The 21,600-nt window shown below is 39.5% G+C and overlaps 1 protein-coding gene and 1 non-coding gene across 4 annotated transcripts in view; both read right to left on the reverse strand.

The window, feature by feature from the left end:
• USP32 (ubiquitin specific peptidase 32) overlaps positions 1 to 21,600 on the reverse strand; it is a 236,296-nt gene that overhangs the window by 43,375 nt on the left and 171,321 nt on the right. For all 3 annotated transcript variants that reach the window (XM_058445883.1, XM_058445884.1, XM_032162872.2), the window contains 4 exons: positions 14,281 to 14,383; positions 3,883 to 4,075; positions 1,504 to 1,679; positions 515 to 655 (listed from right to left, as the gene is read on the reverse strand). In XM_058445883.1, the coding sequence (XP_058301866.1) occupies positions 515 to 655; positions 1,504 to 1,679; positions 3,883 to 4,075; positions 14,281 to 14,383 (613 nt within the window). The remainder of the gene's footprint in view (positions 1 to 514; positions 656 to 1,503; positions 1,680 to 3,882; positions 4,076 to 14,280; positions 14,384 to 21,600) is intronic.
• Positions 9,655 to 9,785, reverse strand: LOC116476044 (small Cajal body-specific RNA 20). The gene has a single exon (XR_004250114.1). It is a non-coding gene; the product is annotated as a small Cajal body-specific RNA 20 (non-coding RNA).

Here is a 21,600-nt window from a genome sequence, read left to right on the forward strand (position 1 = left end):
ACAACAAATGGTGCTATATACTAATATTTTAATATAATATTCTGTTATCATATGTTGTGATCTTTTATATGCCCCTCCTTCAAAAACATAAACCACAAAAATCCACCAAAAGCTACAAGAAGAATCCAATCCCTAACTAGATACCTGTGTGATTGTTGGGCATAGTAGTTTCAGAAATAACCTCTGCATCACGCCCTACATTCACTGAACTTTTTGGCACTGGCTCTTGGCCTGTCTTCCCCTCCAGCCTAAGTTCCGCATATCCTAGGTGATGTCTACTTTTATGTGGATAACACATTCAACAGCCTCCTATTTCCTTGCCTTTATTTATGAATGAATGAATGAATGAATGTGAAGGAACCTAACATTGTTTGAACAATCCACACAGGTTCAGAACACTCTTCTACCACAAGGAAAAAGCTAGTTTGTGGTCAGTGAGAGTCATATATAAAAAGTAACAGAAGACCCCCATCTATGACTGCTCCTTATATAAGGCACTATTAACTATACTTACTGGTCTAGGTAGGGCCAGGTTTGCTCCATACCAGTGATAAAGTGCTCTCCACACAGGTTCTGGGACCATTTCATAATCTCTTCCATGAATCAGCTGTGGAGTTCGTTTTAATCGTCCTCCTTCTAGTGTTAATGATGTAGCCTGAGAAAGAATAGAATGACAATGTTGACTTTCAATATTACAAAGGTTTTGGGTCTCAGCAATACCTAGATACAGGAAAACAAACTCATATATCACCACCCAGTTTCATGTTGCTGGAAAAACTTAATTTTTTTTTTTTTTTGGAGATGGAGTCTTGTTCCATCACCCAGGCTGGGGTACGGTGGCGCGATCTTGGCTTGCTGCAGCCTCCGCCTCCCGGGTTCCAGTGATTCTCCTGCCTCAGCCTCCCAAGTAGCTGGGATTACAGGCGCCCGCCACCTCGCCCGGCTAATTTTTTGTATTTTTAGTAGAGACGGGGTTTCACCGTGTTAGCCAGGCTGGTCTCAAACTCCTAACCTCAGGTGATCTGCCCACCTCAGCCTCCCAAAGTGCTAGGATTATAGGCATGAGCCACCACGTCCAGCCAAAAAAACTGAATTTTTAATGAGAGATTTTTATTTTTGACTTTCAAAATAAACTATGTAATAAATGAAACTCAAAGCATATCATTTGGAAAAATCACTAAAGCACCTGAAATAACTTCACAGATTTCTTTCAAACAATAAAAAATACCAGTTTGGAAAAAAAAATTCATACATAGCGTATGTGAAACATTTTCAGAATAGCTGTCCTAAGTAAGAATAACAATATTGCCAAGGGTTACTAAACTACTTCTATGTAAGATCTAAATCATAAATATTCTCACAGAAATGTACTATACAAAGAGATGTCCATCTATAATAATTAAATGAACCACCAATGTTTTGCTATGTGTTAAAACCTCTGAAATGAAATTTATTAATAGCTTGCAAGAGAATAATTTTAAGTTTAGATGTAAAATTACTTACCTTTACTGGTTCTTGAGTTACTAATGGCTGATTATCAATAGCCCCTGGTTTCTGAGGGTTAAGGTGCAACAAAATATTCCCATTGGCTCCCAGCAAACACTGGTTGTTATTGTCAGAAGTGTTATGTTGTCGAGCAAAGCAAACATCTGCCCCTGGTGTGGCAGAATACAGAAAGCCTATAAAAAAAAAAAAAGAGGATGGAATCTCTTATTTTTAGTTATTATAGAAGGGAAAAGCTGGGCTAAGTAGCTGGGCTTCTACATAGCATCCTTTAATTATTTTCCTCAAACTAGAAAAATATTCCAAATGTTCTTGGTAGATAATGGTGATATGAAGTCACTAAATTAAAGGGAAACTAAAACAAGAACACCAACAAAAGAGTATTGGGGGCTAGATCCTATTGTGTCTATGAACTCAATGTCCACGAGTTCTTTTGAAAGAAATACATGATCTTTACAATAGGAAAATATGCACAGAAAATGATTAATCATGGCTCAGAGTTGTGAACCTCAGTGGTATTTTAAGGCATTTCAACTCTCAACTACATGCTAATCTTTGGTAAACAATCTAGCAGTCATCATTTTGTAACCTTCTGCCTGTGGTATGCAGCCTTTGGGTGTCACAGGTTATATGGTAAGTACATACTAAACAGGATCTTTAGATGGGGTTAAGAAATAATCCTCATGTTAAAGCTGATGACAGCACTTCTAGGATTGCTAAGTGATCTTTGTAATACCAGAAAGGGAGAGAAGAAGCAGATTCTACAAGGAGCTTTGTAAAGAAAATGCTAGCTCTGTCCAATTTGCTTACACCTTCCACAGAAAAGGAAAAGAACATCTTGGAAGAAATAATAACACAGGCCAGCCGCAATGGCTCATGCCTGTAATCTCAGCACTTTGGGAGGCCAAGGCTGGAGGACTGCTTGAAGCCAGAAGACTGCAACCAGCACAGGCAACATGAGACCTCGTCTCTACAAAACAATTAAAAAATTAGCTGTGTGTGGCAGTGTACACCTGTAGTCCTAGCTACTAGGTAGGCTAAGACAGGAAGATCTTTTGAGCCCAGGAACTGGAGGTTACAGTGACCTATGATCGTGCCATTGCACTACAGCCTGGGCAACAGAGCGACACCCTGTCTGTTTAAGTAAATAAATAAATAACAATAGGGTAAGACAGAGTTCTGCTACTGTACCAGAATAACAGCAATCAACTCAATTCAGCTGGGCCATAGAAATACCATAGCATCTTCCTTGTAGGTGTGGAAACATGAAGTTTTAGGTAAGTACCAAGGCCTAAAGGGAATTACGGGAGGCATCTGAATTCTTTCTCAGTATTTTAACAAAATAATCTCCATATTTTGGCCTGAAATATACATAGAATCTGATGTGAGGTGCATTTAATTTAATTATGTTTATGGCTAGAGAGAGTCCTGGAGATGACTATCTTTGAAAATTTAAATTTACTGACTAAATAATTTAATAGCAATAGGGAAAGATGGGGCTTGATTGATGAAAATAGTGAAAATAGCCACGTGTGATGGCTCATGCCTGTAATCCCAGCACTTTGAGAGGCTGAGGCCAGAGGACCGCTTGAGCCTGGGAGTTTGAGACCAGCCTGGGCAACATGGCAAAACCCTATCCCTAAAATAAAAACAAAAAAAATGGCTGGGTATGGTGGCGCGTGCCTGTAGTCCCAGCTTCTTAGGAGGCTGAGATGGGAGAATTGCTTGAGGCCAGGAGGCAGAGGCTGCAGTAAGCCATGATTATGCCACTGTACTCCAGCCCGGGTGACAGAGCGAGATCCTGTCTCAAAAGAAAATAGTGAAAATATTTCCATATTGAGAGATTTAATGAAGTATAATATGGAAAAGAGGTTTTCTGTGTAAAAATACTAATGTATTCAAGAATTTTACAATTGACCATTTCATTCAAAACTTATTTCTGTTAATGGAAGCCTGATCTCCTATTACCGTATTCACTACAGCCTCTGTCAAATTAGACTCCCTTAATAACTATCCATGGGGAGGCCGGGCATGGTGGCTCACGCCTGTAATCCCAGCACTTTGGGAGGCCAAGGCAGGCAGATCATGAGGTCGGGAGTTCAAGACCAGCCTGGCCAACATAGTGAAACCCCATCTCTACTAAAAAAATACAAAAATTAGCCAGGCGTGGTGGCAGGCACCTGTAATCGCAGCTACTCAGGAGGCTGAGGCAGGAGAATCGCTTGAACCCAGAAGGTGGAGGTTGCAGTGAGCAGAGATCGCGCCACTGAGCTCCAGCCTAGGCAAAACAGTGAAACTCCATCTCAAAAAAAAAAAAAAAAGAAAGACCTATCCATGGGGAATAAACCAATAAACCTCAGGGGAATAGGTCATATTTACCACTGCCAGCAGTTTCTGAGGCTTCAGATGCAGTAGAAATGTTGTCTGAAAATTTCTCTTCTGTAGTATTCACATAACTGAAGCTGCTTCCAATTCTATCTTCCACCTGCTCCATAGGATGGGCTGCAGTTCCAAATGAGTATTTTCCTCCATTCAAAACAGATGATGGCTCAATTACCACGGGGTTGGCATCCTAAAATCAGGAAATCAGAGAATAAGAAGCAAAGTTTAGGCCGGGCATGGTGGCTCACGCCTGTAATCCCAGCACTTTGGGAGGCCAAGGCGGGCGGATCACGAGGTCAGGAGATCGAGACCATCCCGGCTAACACGGTGAAACCCCGCCTCTACTAAAAATACAAAAAATTGGCTGGGTGAGGTGGCGGGCGCCTGTAGTCCCAGCTATGCGGGAGGCTAAGGCAGGAGAATGGCATGAACCCCCGGGGGCAGAGCCTGCAGTGAGCCGAGATCGGCCACTGCACTCCAGCCTGGGTGAAAGAGCGAGACTCCTCAAAAAAAAAAAGAAGCAAAGTTTAATAATCTGACAACTATGTAGTCTTCAGAAACAAATCTCACAATTATCTATTTTTTTAAGTCTCCTGTAGTTGGCCACAGACATTTAAAAACATTCTAATACATAGCTATATTTTAATCTCTTTAAGGAGGAAAAGTATGTATATAGATAAAATTGGCAAGGTAGACAAAATAGACTGTGAGGGATTTTGTGCCACATAAAGTTATTAGACTCTATTCTGTTGGCAGCCGTTTTTTTTAACATTGAAAGTAAATAAAGTTTACATTTTTTTCTTTTCTTCCTTATTTCCCATAGTACATGAATGTATATAATTTTTTTATTATTAAAGATTACATGGTCAATGTAGAAAATATAGAAAACATGAAGAAAATATCACATGTACTCAGATTCCATCATTTAGCAATAACTGTGTTTTAGTTCTTGTGACTGAAAAAAATATACATATGTAAAAGATGAGTGGTATATGTACATAGAGTGAAGGGCAATGCTATGACTTATAGCTATGTGACCTTCTACAATAACTGAACACATCTTTAATCCCAGCACTTTGGGAGACCGAGGCAGACAGATCACTTGAGGTCAGGAGTTCAAGACCAGCCTGGCCAACATGGTGAAACCCCATCTCTACTACAAATACAAAAATTAGCTGGGGGTGGTGGAGGGCTCCTGTAATCCCAGCTACTCGGGAGGCTGAGGCAAGAGAATCACTTGAACCCGGGAGGCGGAGGTTGCAGTAAGCTGAGATTGTGCCACTGTACTCCAGCCTAGGCAACAGAGTGAGACTCTGTCTCAAAAAAAAAAAAAAAAAATCAATCATATTTTTTTCTTTCACCAAACATTGTATTGTTTATATAGTGCTAATATGCTAATCTAACATTTCATATTTTCTCTATTTCTGTTTTTAACAAAGAGAGAACAGTCCTAAATAGCAGAGTCTTCAAAAGGCAATGCTATTAGCTGGAATTTAATAATATTATTGCCTTCTATTTCTGGCAAGTGACACTAGTTTTCTTTTTTACTTTTTTTTCTTTTTTTTTTTTTTTGAGACGGAGTCTCGCTCTGTCACCCAGGCTAGAGTGCAGTGGTGCGATCTTGGGTCACTGCAACCTCCACCTCCCAGGTTCAGGCAATTCTCCTGCCTCAGCCTCCTGAGTAACTGGAATTACAGGCGTGTGCCACCAAGCCCGGATAATTTTTGTATTTTTAGTAGAGACAGGGTTTCACCATACTGGCCAGGCTGGTCTTGAATTCCTGACCTCAGGTTATCCGCCTGCCTGGGCCTCCCAAGGCAGGTGGATTGGGCTTGAGCCACCATGCCCAAGCACTTTTTTTTTTTTTTTTTGAGACAGGGTCTCGCTATGTTGGCCAGGTCAGTCTTGAACTCCCGGCCTCAAGCAATACTCCTGCCTGGGCCTCCCAAAGGGCTAGGATTAAAGGCGTGAGCCACTGTGCCCAGTGGATACAAGTTTTCTACTTAAAATAGTGATATAAAGTTTCCTTTGAAAATATGATTAAATAACTAATTAATCACAACTAGTTACAAATTTCTTTGTTCCTTGTCTGTTACCACTGCTTCACTTGAGTAGCCAAAATTTTTTTTTAATTTTAAGTAAAAATGGCATAATTATTTATGTAAGTTAATTGTATGGCATTATATGAGAAAAATGGTGACCATAGTTAAAAAAAAATGATTAAGAAGTAGGAATCTACATTACATATGAATTTTGGACCATCAATTTTTAAAATTTAGATGGTTCACCAAAGTAGTCAAAATTCTTCTTTTTTTTTGAGACAGAGTCAAGCTCTGTCGCCCAGTCTGGAGGTCAGTGGTGCAGTCTCGGCTCACAGCAACCTCTGCCTCTAGCTTCAAATGATTCTTCTGCCTCAGCCTCCTGAGTAGCTGGAACTACAGGCACCTGTCACCACACACAGCTAATTTATGTATTTTTAGTAGAGACAGGGTTTCACCATGCTGGCCTCGAACTCCTGAACACAAGTGATCCACCTGCCTCGGCCTCCCAGCGTGCTGGGATTACAGGCGTGAGCCACCGTGCCCAGCCTAGAAATCAAAATCCTGTAGACAAGACAGTAGAACCAAACTGATCTATGTCAAAAAAGAAGTATAAATTAGTCCCAAGTGTTAATTTTCTTAAAGATAATATCAAGCTTGTCACAGCTTTTCTAATACAGAATCCATACCAACACAAAATACATTACATTTAAATTAGTTTTCTTATTTTTTTTTTTTTTTTAATTAAAACAAGTTTTGGCCAGGGATGGTGGCTCATGTCTGTAATCCCTGCACTTTGGGAGCCAAGGTGGCTGGATCACTTGAGCTCAGGAGAGTTGGAGACCAGCCTGGGCAACATGGATAGATCCTGTCTTTACAAAAAAATATAAAAAAAATAGTGGGGCATGGTGGTATGCACCTTTAGTCCCCAGTAACCTGAGAGGCTGAGGTGGGAGGATGGCCTCAACCCAGGGGGTGGAGGTTGAAGTGAGTCGAGATCACGCCACTGCACTCCAGCCAGAGCAGCAGAGCAAGATCCTTTGTTTTGTTTTGTTTTTTTGGTAGAAATGGAGTCTTACTATATTGCCCAGGCTGGTCTCAAACTCTAGCCTCAGGTAATCCTCCTGCCTCAGTCACCCAAAGTGGTGGGATTACAGGTGTGAGCCACCTCACCTGGTTAAATTAGGTTTCAAAAGAAAATTTTCCATAAACATAAATGCCTTATTATTTAAATCAATTCGACTTTTTTTTCACTTATGCTTTTTGATTTATTTGGTCTGGAGTATAGCAAAGGCTCTTTTTTTTTATACAGGGTCTTTCTCAGTCGCCTATAGCTCACTATACCCTCAAACTCCTGAGCTCAAGTGATCCTTCCACCTCAGCTAGGACCACAGGCATGCATCACCATGCCCAACTAATTTTTAAAGTTTTCATAGAGATGTGGTCTCAATATGTTACCCAGACTGGTCTCAAACTCCTGGAGGATCCAAACGATCCTCCTGCCTTGGCCTCCCAAACTGCTAGGATTACAGGCATGAGTCACCTGGCCAAAGGCATTTTTTCATTTTTAAAGTTCTCTATGTGATCTCACTACGTATGTAGCCAGAATTAATAACTATTGCCCTAGTGAGGATCATAGTCTCATGCATTTGTTTTTATAATGTGCTCCAGATGTTGAGAGCTTAGAAATTGACTTGTTATTAAATCTGCTACCTGCTCTGGAACTTGTGTTTTAGAAGAAGATTTAGATTTTAATTAGTTTTCAGGTCATTTGCTTCTTGCCCATAAAGATGGAGCAAGACAGACAGCAAAACCATTTTGAAAGAGTAACAGCGCCACCTTTGAGAAAAATTAAAGTCTTCCAAGTCACTTTGTTTTCCTCCAGAAAAATCACTTTAGTCTTGCTATAAGTGATCTGAAATGATGTTTCAATAACCATCACATTGTTGGCAAGGTAATCCATTTATAAATTTATACTCACTTCTATATTCCATTTATATAAAGTTGATGCATTACAAATTACTTTTTTTTTCTTCTTTTTTTGAGACGGAGTCTCGCTTTGTTGCCCAGGCTGGAGTGCAGTGGTGCAATGTTGGGTCACTGCAACCTCTGCCTCCTGGGTTCAAGCAATTCTCCTGCCTCTGCCTCCACAGTAGCTGGGATTACAGGCATGCACCACTGCGCCTGGCTAATTTTTGTATTCTCAGTGGAGACAGGGTTTCGCCATGTTGGCCAGGCTGGTCTTGAACCCCTGACCTCAGGTGATCCACCTGCCTTGGCCTCCCAAAGTGCTGGGATTACAGGTGTGAGTCACCGTACCCGACCACAAATTACTTTCTAAAAAATTTGTAGTCATATATTTTGAGGAAGATTAGGTCTATTTGAGCAAACAATTTTCTTCAAGTTTTCCTCTAAGATGGGCATGTAAGAGAATTTCAAGGAGTAATATTTGGAATTGCATCTTAAATGTTTAAACATGTTTGCAAGTCTTACATGGTGCCTATGTTTCTAAAGAAAATGTAAATGAAACCATTCCTGTAACAATGTTTCTCATTCTGAAGAGCTCAGTCCATAGGTTAAATCTATACACATCACTGGCAAGAAAACAGGATAATAAAAATATTACCAGGCATTACATTTGTTAGGCTAAATTTCATAATAATTTGTGAATAGGATGATTCTAATAACTTCTCAGATATTGCAACATTTGCCTCTAGCAACTGCGGTTCTACCACATGCTTTTAATATGGTACAGTGAGTAATACCCTTTAGACTTGGAGAATATGGGTTTTCTTTGCTTCTCTTCCAATGCTCCAAACAAACTAGAGAGGTCTGTCTTCTCATTGTCTTTGGCTTTCTTTTCTGTTACAGGAATCTGATGCTGTCACTGTTCTCCACTGCCTGAAACTGTCAGCACAACTCAGGTTCCTTCTTCCCCTTCCTACATGCTTATTTTTCTTGTTCCTTCCACCCTTCTTGGCTTTCAGTGAAATAGCTACCTTTTCATCCGATTAATCTTATTACCACTTTCCTTCTGTAAGATGAACAAACTAATCACAGTTATATATTGCAGAATCTTAGAGTCACTAGCTTTTTTTGACTGTTCATTTCTGGCTGCTTACGGAAATTTTTGTTTTTCTAAAACATCAAAGGATCATGTTTTGTTTTTATTGACTTCAGGGGTCTGGAACTATTCAAAATTATCCTAGAATCCTGGTTTTCAGAAGATAGATTTCTAAATAGGTAAAGTTTCACCTGTAGAGAGAAATGTCCTCATTTTCTCTGAGTCAACAATTCACAAAAGGATGAGGTACTTATTTTAATATAAGAGAATTCTATTTTGAGATTTTAGGATTCCCTGTGAGTTGTATGAATAGTTTATGGGTTATAAAATATGGGTCAAGATTCACCTTTTTCTCTATTGTGATACTACTACTTTTTATGCCCCGTACATAGGTATGTTACAAGAATCAATTATCTTAACAGTTATGTGAATTTCAAATTTCACTAGTCTGAAATGCTAGCTTTGGAAAAATAGAGGGCAGCATGGAGCAACAGATTAGGTACTAAGGCAGGACTCAGGACACTGAGCTCTAGAGTGCTAGATCAAATAATAAAATAATTGTCTGATACAGTTTTAGGCAATTACAAAACCTAAGGACCTCACAGCCTTCGTTTGTAAATTCAGAGAAAAGTGGTGTTTCATTCCTTTTATTTCCCCCTCAACTACACATGTCTGAGGCAGGAAAACAAGGCTGCCCCACTCGTGGCAGTCCTGACAACGATCCTCGAGGGCTGCTCTTGGCCTCCAGCCTTGGCTAAGGAGAACAGGGAACCCCCACAGCCCATGGGAGAGAGGCGCGAAAGCTGATGTAAAGTACTTTCTAGCTCTAAAGTTACATGATAACCAAATAGGAAAATCTGCATGTGAATAGTAATAGCTGCTCCTTCATAGTTCTCAAAAAGGAAGAAAGATACACATTATGTACTACAATAATGATAAACAGAAAAGATTTCACCATTCTTCCCCATTTAAATTTTTTTAGGAGATTACACATATAAGAATAAAACTTGACACATTAAAGCGGGGAAAGATTGGTAAGATTCCATGAGCAGAGACACAATCAAATTATTCATGCTCCAGTGAATCAGCAAATCTGGGGTTAGCCACTTCTAAGAAAGGATGGCTCATTTTTCCTGATCCCTTGGTCTCTGATCTTTCCATTTAGTCTTGCCAGTATTTGAAACATACTGCCCTCACAATTAGTAATTCACATAAGTAAATATGTCATTTTATGAAGAGAAAAAATTAACTAAAGCTAAGTACTATCTTAGGTAGGCAGATGAAGCTCTAAGATCAAATTATCTGATATGTCAACACTAATTTTCTTTCTTTTTTTTTTTTTTTTGAGATGGAGTCTCACTGTCATCCAAGATGGAGTGCAGTGGCATGATCTCGGCCCACTGCAACCTCTGCTTCCTGGGTTTAAGTGATTCTCCTGCCTCAGCCTCCCAAGTAGCTGGAACTGCAGGCACACGCCACCACACCCAGCTAATTTTTGTATTTTTAGTAGAGTCGGGGTTTCACCATGTTGGCCAGGCTGGTCTGGAACTCCTCGTCTCAAGTGATCTGCCTGCCTCGGCCTCCCAAAGAGCTGGGATTGCAGGTGTGAGCCATTGCGCCTGGCTCAATTTTTTTTTTTTTTTTTTAAACAAGGCATTTGTCAAAGCTGCCACATGGACTAGAAAGAGAAATTTGAATTTTTTTTTTTTTTTTTTTTTTTTAAATAAGAGTCTCACTCTGTTGCCCAGGCTGGAGTGCAGCGGCATCATCTTGACTCTCTACAACCTCCGCCTCCTAGGTTTGAGCTATTCTTGTGCCTCAGCCTCCTGAGTAGCTGGGATTACAGGCATACACCACCACAACCGGCTAATTTTTGTATTTTTAGTAGAGATGGGGTTTCTCCAGGTTGGGCAGGTTGGTGTTGAACTCCTAGCCTCAAGTGATCTGCCTCCTTTGGCGTCCCAAAGTGCCAGGATAACAGGCGTGAGCCACCATGCGTGGCATGAAAGAAGAAATTTAAATCCGGATATAACTACTGCTACTACTACCACCATTATTACCTTTAACCTTATATAGAGTTTCTATCTGCCACACACTGGGCTAAGTGCTTCACATGTATTAACTCATGTAATTCTCACATCCCTACTTAAACAGATATTACTATTAATCTCATTGTTCATATGTGAAAACTGAGGTAGAGCAAGAAGTAGTAATTTATTCAAGGTCATAAAGCAAGTGCAAGGGACAAGAGTCCAAGCTCACTACAATTACCTTATTGAAGTTTCTCATAATAATAGCTACCTATATAGTACTTACTATGTACCAGACACTGTTTTAAAATACTTAACAAGAGTCTGGGTGCCTGTAATCCTAGCACTTTGAGAGCCCAAGGCAGGAGAACCGCTTGAGCCCAGGAGTTCCAGACTAGCCTGGCAAGCATAGTGAGACCCCATCTCTACAGAAAATCAAAAAATTAGCCAGGTGTGGTAGTGCATGCCTGGAGTCTCAGCTACTCAGGAGGTGGGAGAATTGCCTCGGCCCATGAGGTTGAGGCTGTAGTGAGCTATGATTGTGCCACTACACTCCAGCCTGGGCAACCAAGGAAGATCCTGTCTCAACAAACAACAACAACAAAACACTTAACATGCATCAAACTCATTTAATCCTCATAACACTAGGAGGGAGATTATTATTATTACTCTAATTTTACAAATGGAGGAAACAAGACCCAGAATGTTACTTTTTTAAAAAGGTTACTTGAATTCAGCTTAAAAACATTTTTAAAAAATCTGTCAGTGTGCAGTTATTTGCATTTAATTTTAGAAAAGAACACGTTTCTAATTAAAACATGTTCAGAGGATTGTTATTAGTCAACTTACATTTCCCCCACCTTATTAATAAGTTGCCATAGTTCCCTGTCTCTTTATTTAGTAGAAACACTTTTCTAATTAGTATGTATTTTCAGAAAGTACTGCTGTTACTCCACTTACATTTTTCCCCATCTTATTGAATAAATTCCCATACTCTGCCTCCTTTCTCTCCATATAAAGCGATACTCCTCTCCTCCCAGGTTTATTGTAACTCTAAGTTTGCCTTTATTTATTCATTTATTTGATGAGACAGGGTCTTGCTCTGTCACCCAAACTGGAGTGTAGTGGTGCGATCATGGCTTATTGCAGTCTTGACCTATCAGACTCAAGCAATCCTCCCACCTCAGCCTCCCAAGTAGCTGGGACTACAGGCGCACACTACCAAGTATGACTAACTTTTTTTTTTTTTTTTAAGACGTTGTCTCGCTCTGTTGCCCAGGCTGGAGTGCAGTGACGATCTCGGCTCACTGCAAGCTCCGCCTCCCGGGTTCACACCATTCTCCTGCCTCACCCTCCTGAGTAGCTGGGACCACAGGCGCCCGCCACCACGCCCGGCTAATTTTTTGTATTTTTAGTAGAGACGGAGTTTCACCGTGTTAGCCAGGATGGTCTCGATCTCCTGACCTTGTGATCCGCCCGCCTTGGCCTCCCGAAGTGCTGGGATTACAGGCGTGAGCCACCATGCCCAGCACAAGCATGACTAATTTTTAAAAAAAATTTTTTGGGCCGGGCGTGGTGGTTCACGCCTGTAATCCCAGCACTTCGGGAGGGCAAGGAGGGCAGATCACGAGGTCAGGAGATTGAGACCATCCTGGCTAACACGGTGAAGTCCCATCTCTACTAAAAATACAAAAAAAAAAAAAAAAATTAGCCAGGCGTGGTGGCACGTGCCTCTAGTCCCAGCTACTCGGGAGGCTGAGGCAGGAGAATGGCGTGAACCCAGGAGGCGGAGCTTGCAGTGAGCTGAGATCGCGCTGCTGCACTCCAGCCTGGGCGACAAAAGCAAGACTCTGTCTCATAAAAAAAAAAAAATTTTTTTTTTTGTAGAGATGTTGTCTCACTATGTTGCCCAGGCTGGTCTTGAATTCCTGGGCTCAAGTGATCCCCCTATCTGGGCCTTTCAAAGTCCTGAGATTACAGGCCCAGCCAGACTTCATTCTTAAGTAGATTTTAAAGTTTGCATTTGACAGATGCATGCTAGAAAATAATATCAAATGCCAGAGTGGAGAAGGGAATATGTAGATTCTCCCATGTATACCTCTCCCTTACTACCCTCCCCAAATTTCTTTAGTGCACAAAAGGATTATGGTAGGCAACAACAAACCAGGTTCATGTTCTCGTCAGTGCAGTTCAGTCTGTTTATAAGGGACATGCTGCTAAGAGTAAGACCTCTATTGTGTTCCTACAGAAAACAAAATGTAATACATCCAAGACAAAACTAGGTTATTCTTTGAGTCTATACTCATTAAAACATTAACAACCACTCATTCTAAGGCCAAACTACAAATATAAAAACAAAAAAAGTATTTCAAAATAATAACTGATGCTGTACCCCAATGTTCTCACTTTCTACCTACACACACCATCATTATCTACCTACAAGGTCCAGGAAGTCATTTGCCTACTTTTTATTCCTTCAGAGACACCAAAGTCCGTGTTTCCCAATTAATATATTTTACGTGTGAAAACACATTAATAAACTCTGCAAAATGGAAAAAAGATGAGAAAGAATGATGAGATAGATAATGTAAAAAGTATGTAACTACCAATATTCTGATAATAAGCAGTGACAGAAGAAATACAGGCAAATAGGAATCAAATGATTAGAATTTTGGTTAGTGATCATTTGGCAATGAGTGTATATATCAGTTGGCTCTCCAAGAAGGCAAATATTTGATTCTTGGCATTATTCTTTTCAGTTTTCTAGTTCTGAAAAAAATTCCATTTTAATGGAAAAGGTGAAATAAAGGACAATGTAAATGATGTCGTTGAGAGAATATAAGCTTTAAAGTCAGTCCTTTGGTTTGATCCCAGATCTTCCACCCTAATCACGACATTCAGGTTACTTTTTCTTTTAGCACCAGGTTCCCCACAGGTAAAATGGGTATAATATTATCTTCCTCACAAGGCTGGTGCGAGAAATAAATGAGATGTGAGGTATGTGATATATGCAGGTACCCCCGTGCCCAATACTATCTTTTTTTAGGGTTGTTACAAGGGAAGAAATGCACGTGGAAGTGTAATCACAAAGCCTAGACCATAGCAAGTATCATATAAACACTCATTTCCTTTCCCTTTGAATCTTTATCTAAGTTGGAGCATTTTATTATTGGCTGGTAGTCATAGCATTTTATTATTGGCTGGAAGTCTGACGGAGTTGAAAATCCTATGAAAAATGTAAATAGACAGGAATCTAACTCACGTATTTGACATATTCTTTCCACTGTTGCCACCACTGCATGGAGATGATAAACCAGTTGTGTCCTGGTTGCAGACCATACCTGCTCTCTCGTTCTAACCATCCTCTGTACATACAAAAGAAATTAAATACATCAAATAAAGTTGTGTGAAATAGGTGGCGACGCACAAAAATTATCATTAGAAGTTTTATAAGAAAAACCACGAAACATTTAGATGTAATTAGGAGAGATTGCCAAAACCCAATTAGTAAAACAACACTGTTTCTATTGATAAACCAATTTCAAGAGTCATAGGCCAGTATCAAGAACAATTACTTCAGGAAAAGATTCTAGGAAAAAATTAAAAATTAAAAAAATAGAAAAACAACTGGTGTTTCCAATTAATTAATTAATTACATTTTTTGCAGAATGTTCATGTAACCAATGATGTTCTTCAAAATAACCTTATTGAGGAATAATTCACATAAATATAAAACTTACCTATTTTAAGTGTACAACTCAGTGATTTTGAGAACTTTACAGATATGTGCAACCAACACCACAATCAGTTTGAGAACATTTAGAACATTTCAATTAATCCAAAAAGACCGCTGTAGCCATTTTTGGTCAATTCCTATTACCACCCTCAGCAACAGGAAACCACTAATCTATGTTTTGTCTCTTAGAGATTTGTCTTTTCTCAACTATTTATATAAATAAAATGATAAAACACATGGCCTTTTAAAAATTTGGCCTCTTTGACTTTGCGTGTTTTGTGGTTCATCTATTATTGTGGCAGATATCAGTTGTTTGTGCTTTATTACTCAATAGTATTCCACTGCATGTATATATTACATCTTGTTTATCCATCCAACACCTAAAGAACATTTGAAACTGGCAAGTCAATTTCCAAAGTGGCTGTCCATTTAACATTCCCATCAGCAATTCTAGTGGGTGTGAAACACTGTTACACTGTGATTATAAAAAAAAACTATCTATCTATCTATCTATCTATCTATCTATCTATCTATCTATCTATCTAATCTACACAGTATCTATCTATCTATCTATCTATCTATCTATCTATCTATCTATCTATCTATCTATCTATCTATCTATCTACAGAATCTCGCTCTGTAGCCTAGGCTGGAGTGCAGTGGTGCAATCTCAGCTCACTGCAGCCTTGACCTCCTGGGCCCAAGCAGTCCTCCTGCCTCAGCGTCTCAAGTATCTGGGACTACAGTTGTGCTCTGCTATGCCCGGCTAATTTTTTTTTTTTTTTTTTTTTAACTAGAGACAAGATCTCACTTGTCACCCAGGCTGGTCTTGAACTCCCAAAAGTGTTGGGATTACAGACATGAGCCACTGTGCCCAACCAAAAACTATTTATTTTTTTGAGGTAAAAATGGCATAATATGAAATTATTTTAAATCATACAATTCAATGGCATTTAGTACATCCAAAATGCTGTGCGACCACCTCTTATTAAGTTTCAAAACATTTTCATATACCTCAATTAAAAAGTCATCCATTAAATAGTTATTCCCCATTACCCACATCCCCCAGACCTTAACAACCACCAGTCTGCTGTCTGGACCTATTGACTTGCCTGTTCTGGATATTTCATGTAAATGGGATGATTCAACAGATGACCTTTTATGTCTGGCTTCCTTCATTTAACATGTTTATGAGGTCCAACCATGTTGTAGTATGTATCAGTACTTTATTCCTTTTTATGGTTGAATAATATTCCATGGTATGTGTATACTACATCTTGTTTAAGCATTCATCCACTGATGGATGTATAGACTGTTTCTACCTTTTGGCTATTGTGAATAGTGGTACTATGAAAGTTGTGTTCAAGTATTTGAGTACCTGTTTTCAATTATTTTGGTATATATTTAGAAGTAGAATTGCTGGTACATGGAAATTCTTGCTGAGGAACTGCCAAACTGTTTTCCACAGTGATTGCACCATTTTACATTTCTAACAGCAATATATGAGAGTCCCTAATTTCCCTACTTGCCAAAACCTTCCATTTTAAAAATTCTAATAATCTTACTGAGAAGTAGAATTTCATTGTTTTGACTTGCATTTCCCTAATGACTAATTACGTTGAGCATCTTTTCATGTGCTTGATGATCACTGAACATCTCTGGAGAAACATGTATTCGAGTCCATTTTTAGGTGTCTATTTTTAAATTGGGTTGTTTGCTTTTTGTTGTTAAGCTGTAGGAGTTCTTTATGTATTCTAGTTAGTAGACCCTTACTGGATGTATGTTTCTAAAATATTATCTCCCATTCTATAGGTTGTCTTTTCAGTTTTAAAAATAATATCTCTTGATGTATAAAAGTTTTAAGTTTTGCCAGGTACAGTGGCTCACACCTGTAATCCCAGCACTTTGGGAGGCTGAGGCAGGCGAATTGCTTGAGCCCAGGAGTTCAAGACCAGCCTGGGCAACATGGCAAACCCTTATCTCTACAAAAAATACAAAAATTAGTCAGGCGAGGTGCCTCACGCCTGTAATCCCAGCACTTTGGGGGGCCGAGGCAGGCGGATCACCTGAGGTCAGGAGTTCGAGACCTGCCTGACTAACATGGTGAAACCCCGTCTCTACTAAAAATATAAAAAAATTAGCTGGATGTAGTGGTGGGCACCCATAATCCCAGCTACTTAGGAGGCTGAGGCAGAAGAATCGCTTGAACCCGGGAGGCAGAGGTTGCAGTGAGCCAAGATCGTGCCATTGCACTCCAGCCTGGGCAACACAGCGAGACTCCATCTCAAAAGAAAGAAAAAATACAAAAATTAGCTGGTTGTGGTGGTGCACGCCTGTGGTCCCAGCTACTCAGGAAGCTGAGGCAGGAGGTCACCTGAGCCCAGGAGTTTGAGGTTGCAGTGAGCTGTGATGGTGCCACTGCACTCCAGCCTGTGTGACAGTGTGAGACTGTCTCAAAACACAAAAACAAAACAAACAAAAAACTTTCAAATTTTGATGAAATGCAGTAGTTTTTCTTTGGTTGCTCATGCTTTTGGTGCTACAACTAACATTCCATTGCAAAATTCAAATAATTTTTGAGGAAATAGTTTTGTTAGATATGGAGTTCTTGGTTACAGTTTTTCCCCCACTTTCAGTTCTTTAAAAAAATTACCATCCCACTCACTTCTGGATTCCATGCTTTCTGAGGAGAAACATGCTATTAATTTTATTGATGATCCATTGTATGAGACAAACAGCTTCTCTTTTGCTTTCAAGATTCTCTCTTTGTTCTTGGCTTTGTAAAATACAGTTTCATTATAATGCTTCTCAGTTTGGATCACTTTGTTTATCTTTCTTTAAGTCCAATGAGCTTTTTGAACGCGTAAGTTCATGTCTTATGAAGTTTAGGACAATTATTTCTTCACGTATTCTGCCCTTTCCTTCTCTCTCCTTTCCTAAGATTCTTATGTTGACACATATGATGTTGTTCTATGGGTTTCTTATGTTCTGTTCATTTTTCTTCATTCTGTTTTCTTTCTGCTTCTCAGTCAATAATTTCAATTGACTTTTATTTAACTTCTCTGATTCATTTTTCTGCCTGCTCACATCTGATGGAGAACCCCTCTAATAGATTTCTCATTTCAGTTATTGTAGTTTTCAGCTCCAAAATCTGTTTGGTCCCTTTTTATACTCTCTCTTTATTGATACTCTATTTGTACATATATCATTCTCCTGGTTTCATTTATTTATTTCTTTATTTATTAGTTTTTGAGATGGAGTCTCGCTCTGTCACCCAGGCTGGAGTGCAAGTGGCACAATCTCAGATAACTGCAACTTCCGCCTCCCGGGTTCAAGGGATTCTCCTGCCTCAACCTTCCAAGTAGTTGGGATTACAGGAGCCTGCCACCAGGCCTGGCTAATTTTTGTATATTTTTTAGTAGAGATGGGGTTTCACCATGTTGACCAGGCTGGTCTCGAACTCCTGACCTCAAATTATCTGCCCGCCTTGGCCTCCCAAAGTGCTGGGATTACAGGCATGGGCCACCACGCCCAGCCAATTCTCCTGGTTTCCTTTAGTTTGTTATCCATCACCTCCATTAGCTCTTTGAACATATTTAAGATAATTGATTTTAAATGTTTGTCTGCTAAGTCCAAAGTCTGTGCTTCCTCAAAGAGAATTTCTATTAATTTCCTCTGTGAATGGACCACACTTTCTTGTTTCTGCAATTTTTTGTTGAAAACAACATTTTGAGCATTAATGGTAACTCTAGAAATATTTCCCTCCACCTCAGGGTTTGCTTTCATTGATTGCTATAGTTGTTTGTTTAGTCACTTTTCTAAAATATTTTTATAAAGTCTGTCTTCCTTGTTATGTGTAGTTTCTTAAGTCTTCATTTCACTTGTGTTTGAAGAGCTAGTATTTTGACAGTGATTTCCTAGAATGGCAGAAGCGGGGAGAGGGAGAGAGGAAAAGAGAGAGGGAGGGAGAGAGAGGAAGAAAAAGAGAAAAAAGGGAGAGAGAGAGAGACAAAGACAGAGAGACAAAGACAAAAACCACTACTGTCTTTGCAGAATGGCGCTGTGCTGGGGCATTCCTACAATGGTTTACAACTATGCCTTAGCCTTCACTACCTGTATACACTTAGTCTAGAAGTGCAGCCAGAGGTGAAAGTTCATGGGTCTTGTAAGGTCTTTTCCGAGAGTGTATCTTGTTGTTGGCATGTGCAAAGCCTTCTAAATTACCCAGTGTACAGTGTGCTTTTGGGTACTTTAATTTCCCAAGGAAACTCTCAAGTTCCCACCACTTCCAAGACTTTCAGCATTCTATTATATGCCTCAATTAAAATATTTTACCCCAGGTGACTGCAAGTGGCTGGCTCGTTTGCCTTACAGAACTTCTAACGAACGCCCCTGCTTTTCCATCCTGGGTAAATTCTGAGTTAAGTATAACATAGCTGAGCATCTTGCAGTAGCTTTTCTGGTAGCCCCAGACTGTTCAGACAAAGACAACTTGTTTTGCTTTGTTTTATTTTGTTTTGTTTTTGAGACACAGTCTTGCTCTGTTGCCCAGGCTGGAGTGCAGTAGCGCAATCTCAGCTCACTGCAACCTCCGCCTCTCGGGTTCAAGCGATTCTCCTGCCTCAGCCTCCCAAGTAGCTAGAACTACAGGTGTGCGCCATGGCCGGCTAATTTTTTGTATTTTTAGTACAGACGGGGTTCCATCATGTTGGCCAGGCTGGTCTCGAACTCCTAACCTCAACTGATTCACCCATCTTGGCCTCCCAAAGTGCCTGGGATTCCAGTCCAGGTGTGAGCCAACGCACCCAGCCTGACAAACACAACTCTATAAATAAGGTATGTTCTGCTCTCTCTGAAACCAGGGACCAGGTGGGTTGCCATTTTCAAGGCTGCCATTACTAAACCAGACAATGGCAAATATATATACAGGCTTTTAAAAAATTATTATTTTTTATAATTTTTTAAAAAATCAACATTTGCTTAGTAGCTATAAATCTTTGTCTCTTTCTTCAGAGTTCTGACAAAGTTGAAATTGGCAGTTTGTTCTTTATTTTTCAATGTTTCCGTGGAGAGACAGGCTCTTAGAGCTACCCACTACATAATTTTCACTGAGTCACTCCTCTCATTGTGCTTTTAATTTGCCTTCTCTGAGGAAGCAGAACATCTTGTCATGTACTTATATGTATGGTTAAGAGTCTATTCAACTCTTTTACACATTTTAAATTAGATTTTCTTGATGTCTTAATGTGTTGTAACAGTCCTTTATATATTCTGGACATGAGTACTTTATCATATATATAATTTGCAAATATGTTCTCTAGGACTGTGAGGCTGTAGCTTTTATTTTCGTAATGCTCTCTCTTGAAACTCAAAAGTTTTTAATTTTTTCTAAGTCTTACACTTTTTTCCCCACTTATAAACTGTGCTTTTGGTGTTATAGCTATGAAATCTTCTAACCCCAAATCACAAAGGTTTTCTACATTTGCTTTTCTATAAGTGTTATATTTTTAGCTCTGATGTTTAGGTATAGGGAATCCATTTTGAGTATACTTTTAAGCATAGTGTGAGGTAAGGTGTCTAAAATAATCTGTTTGCGTATGGATATCCAAATTCTCCTGCACCTTTTTTTGTTTGTTAAAGAGACAAAGTCTTGCTATGCTGTACAGGCTGGTATGAGGTGGCTATTCACAGGTGTGATCACTGCATACTCACACTAAAGCCGTGAACTCCTGGGCTTAAGTGATCTGCCTGTCTCAGCCTCCTGAGTAGCTGGGACTATTGGCCAGCTACACCACTGTGCTCAGCTCCTCCTGGACTATTTTTTTTCTTTTTAAAGTCAGTCCTTTCTCTACTGAATTTTCTTGACATCTTTAAAAAATAATAAAAATGATAATAAAAATAACCATTGACCAAAAATATAAAGGTTTCCTTTTTTTCTTTTTTCAGGCAGAGTCTCACTCGTCACCCAGGCTGGGGTGTAGTGGCATGGTCTCAGCTCACTGCAACCTCCTCCTCCTGGGCTCAAGTGATTCTCCTGCCTTAGCCTCATGAGTAGCTGGGACTACAGTCGTGTGCCACCACGCCTGGCTAATTTTTGTGTTTTTAGTAGAGATGGGGTTTCGCCACGTTGGCCAGGCTGATCTCAAACTTCTGACATCAGTGAGCCCACCTCTGCCTCCTAAACAGCTGGGATTACAGGCATGAGCCACCACACCTGGCCAAGGGTTTCCTTTTAAAACGTCAATTCCATTTTACTGATCTCTATGATTCTCCTTATTCCAGTACTTGATTAATGTATCCTTAGGTAAGCTGTGAAATCAGGAAGTGTAAGTCTTCCGTTTTTTGTCATTTTTTTTGAAGTTGTTTAGGCTAGTCTGAGTTCTCTGCATTTCCCTATACAATTTAGGAATAGCTAGTCAATTTATAGAAAAAAGCTGGGATTTGATTGGGTGTGTTTTCAATCTATAGAACAATTTGAGAAAATTGCCATATTGACAACATTAAGTTTTCAAATCCATTTACGTACATTTTCTTAAATTTCTGTCAGCAATGCTTTGTATCTTTCAGTGCACAAGTCTTGCACTTCTTTCGCTGAATTTGTTTCCAAGGGTTTGATTTCTTTTGACAATATAGTGAATGGAACTGTTGTCTTCATTTGAATTGTACTTTCAAATTATTCTATCTAGTACATGACAATTCAATTGACTGCTTAATTATTGATCTTGTATCCTGTCATGTTGCTGAACTCATTTTATTAATTCTAACAGTTTTTCTGTGAATTCTTCAGGGTTTTCTACACATAGGATCATGTTATTTGCAGATAGTTTTATTTTTCTTTACAATCTC

This window comes from Hylobates moloch, unplaced genomic scaffold (assembly GCF_009828535.3).
Source record: "Hylobates moloch isolate HMO894 unplaced genomic scaffold, HMol_V3 SCAFFOLD_10, whole genome shotgun sequence".
NCBI lineage: Eukaryota > Metazoa > Chordata > Mammalia > Primates > Hylobatidae > Hylobates > Hylobates moloch.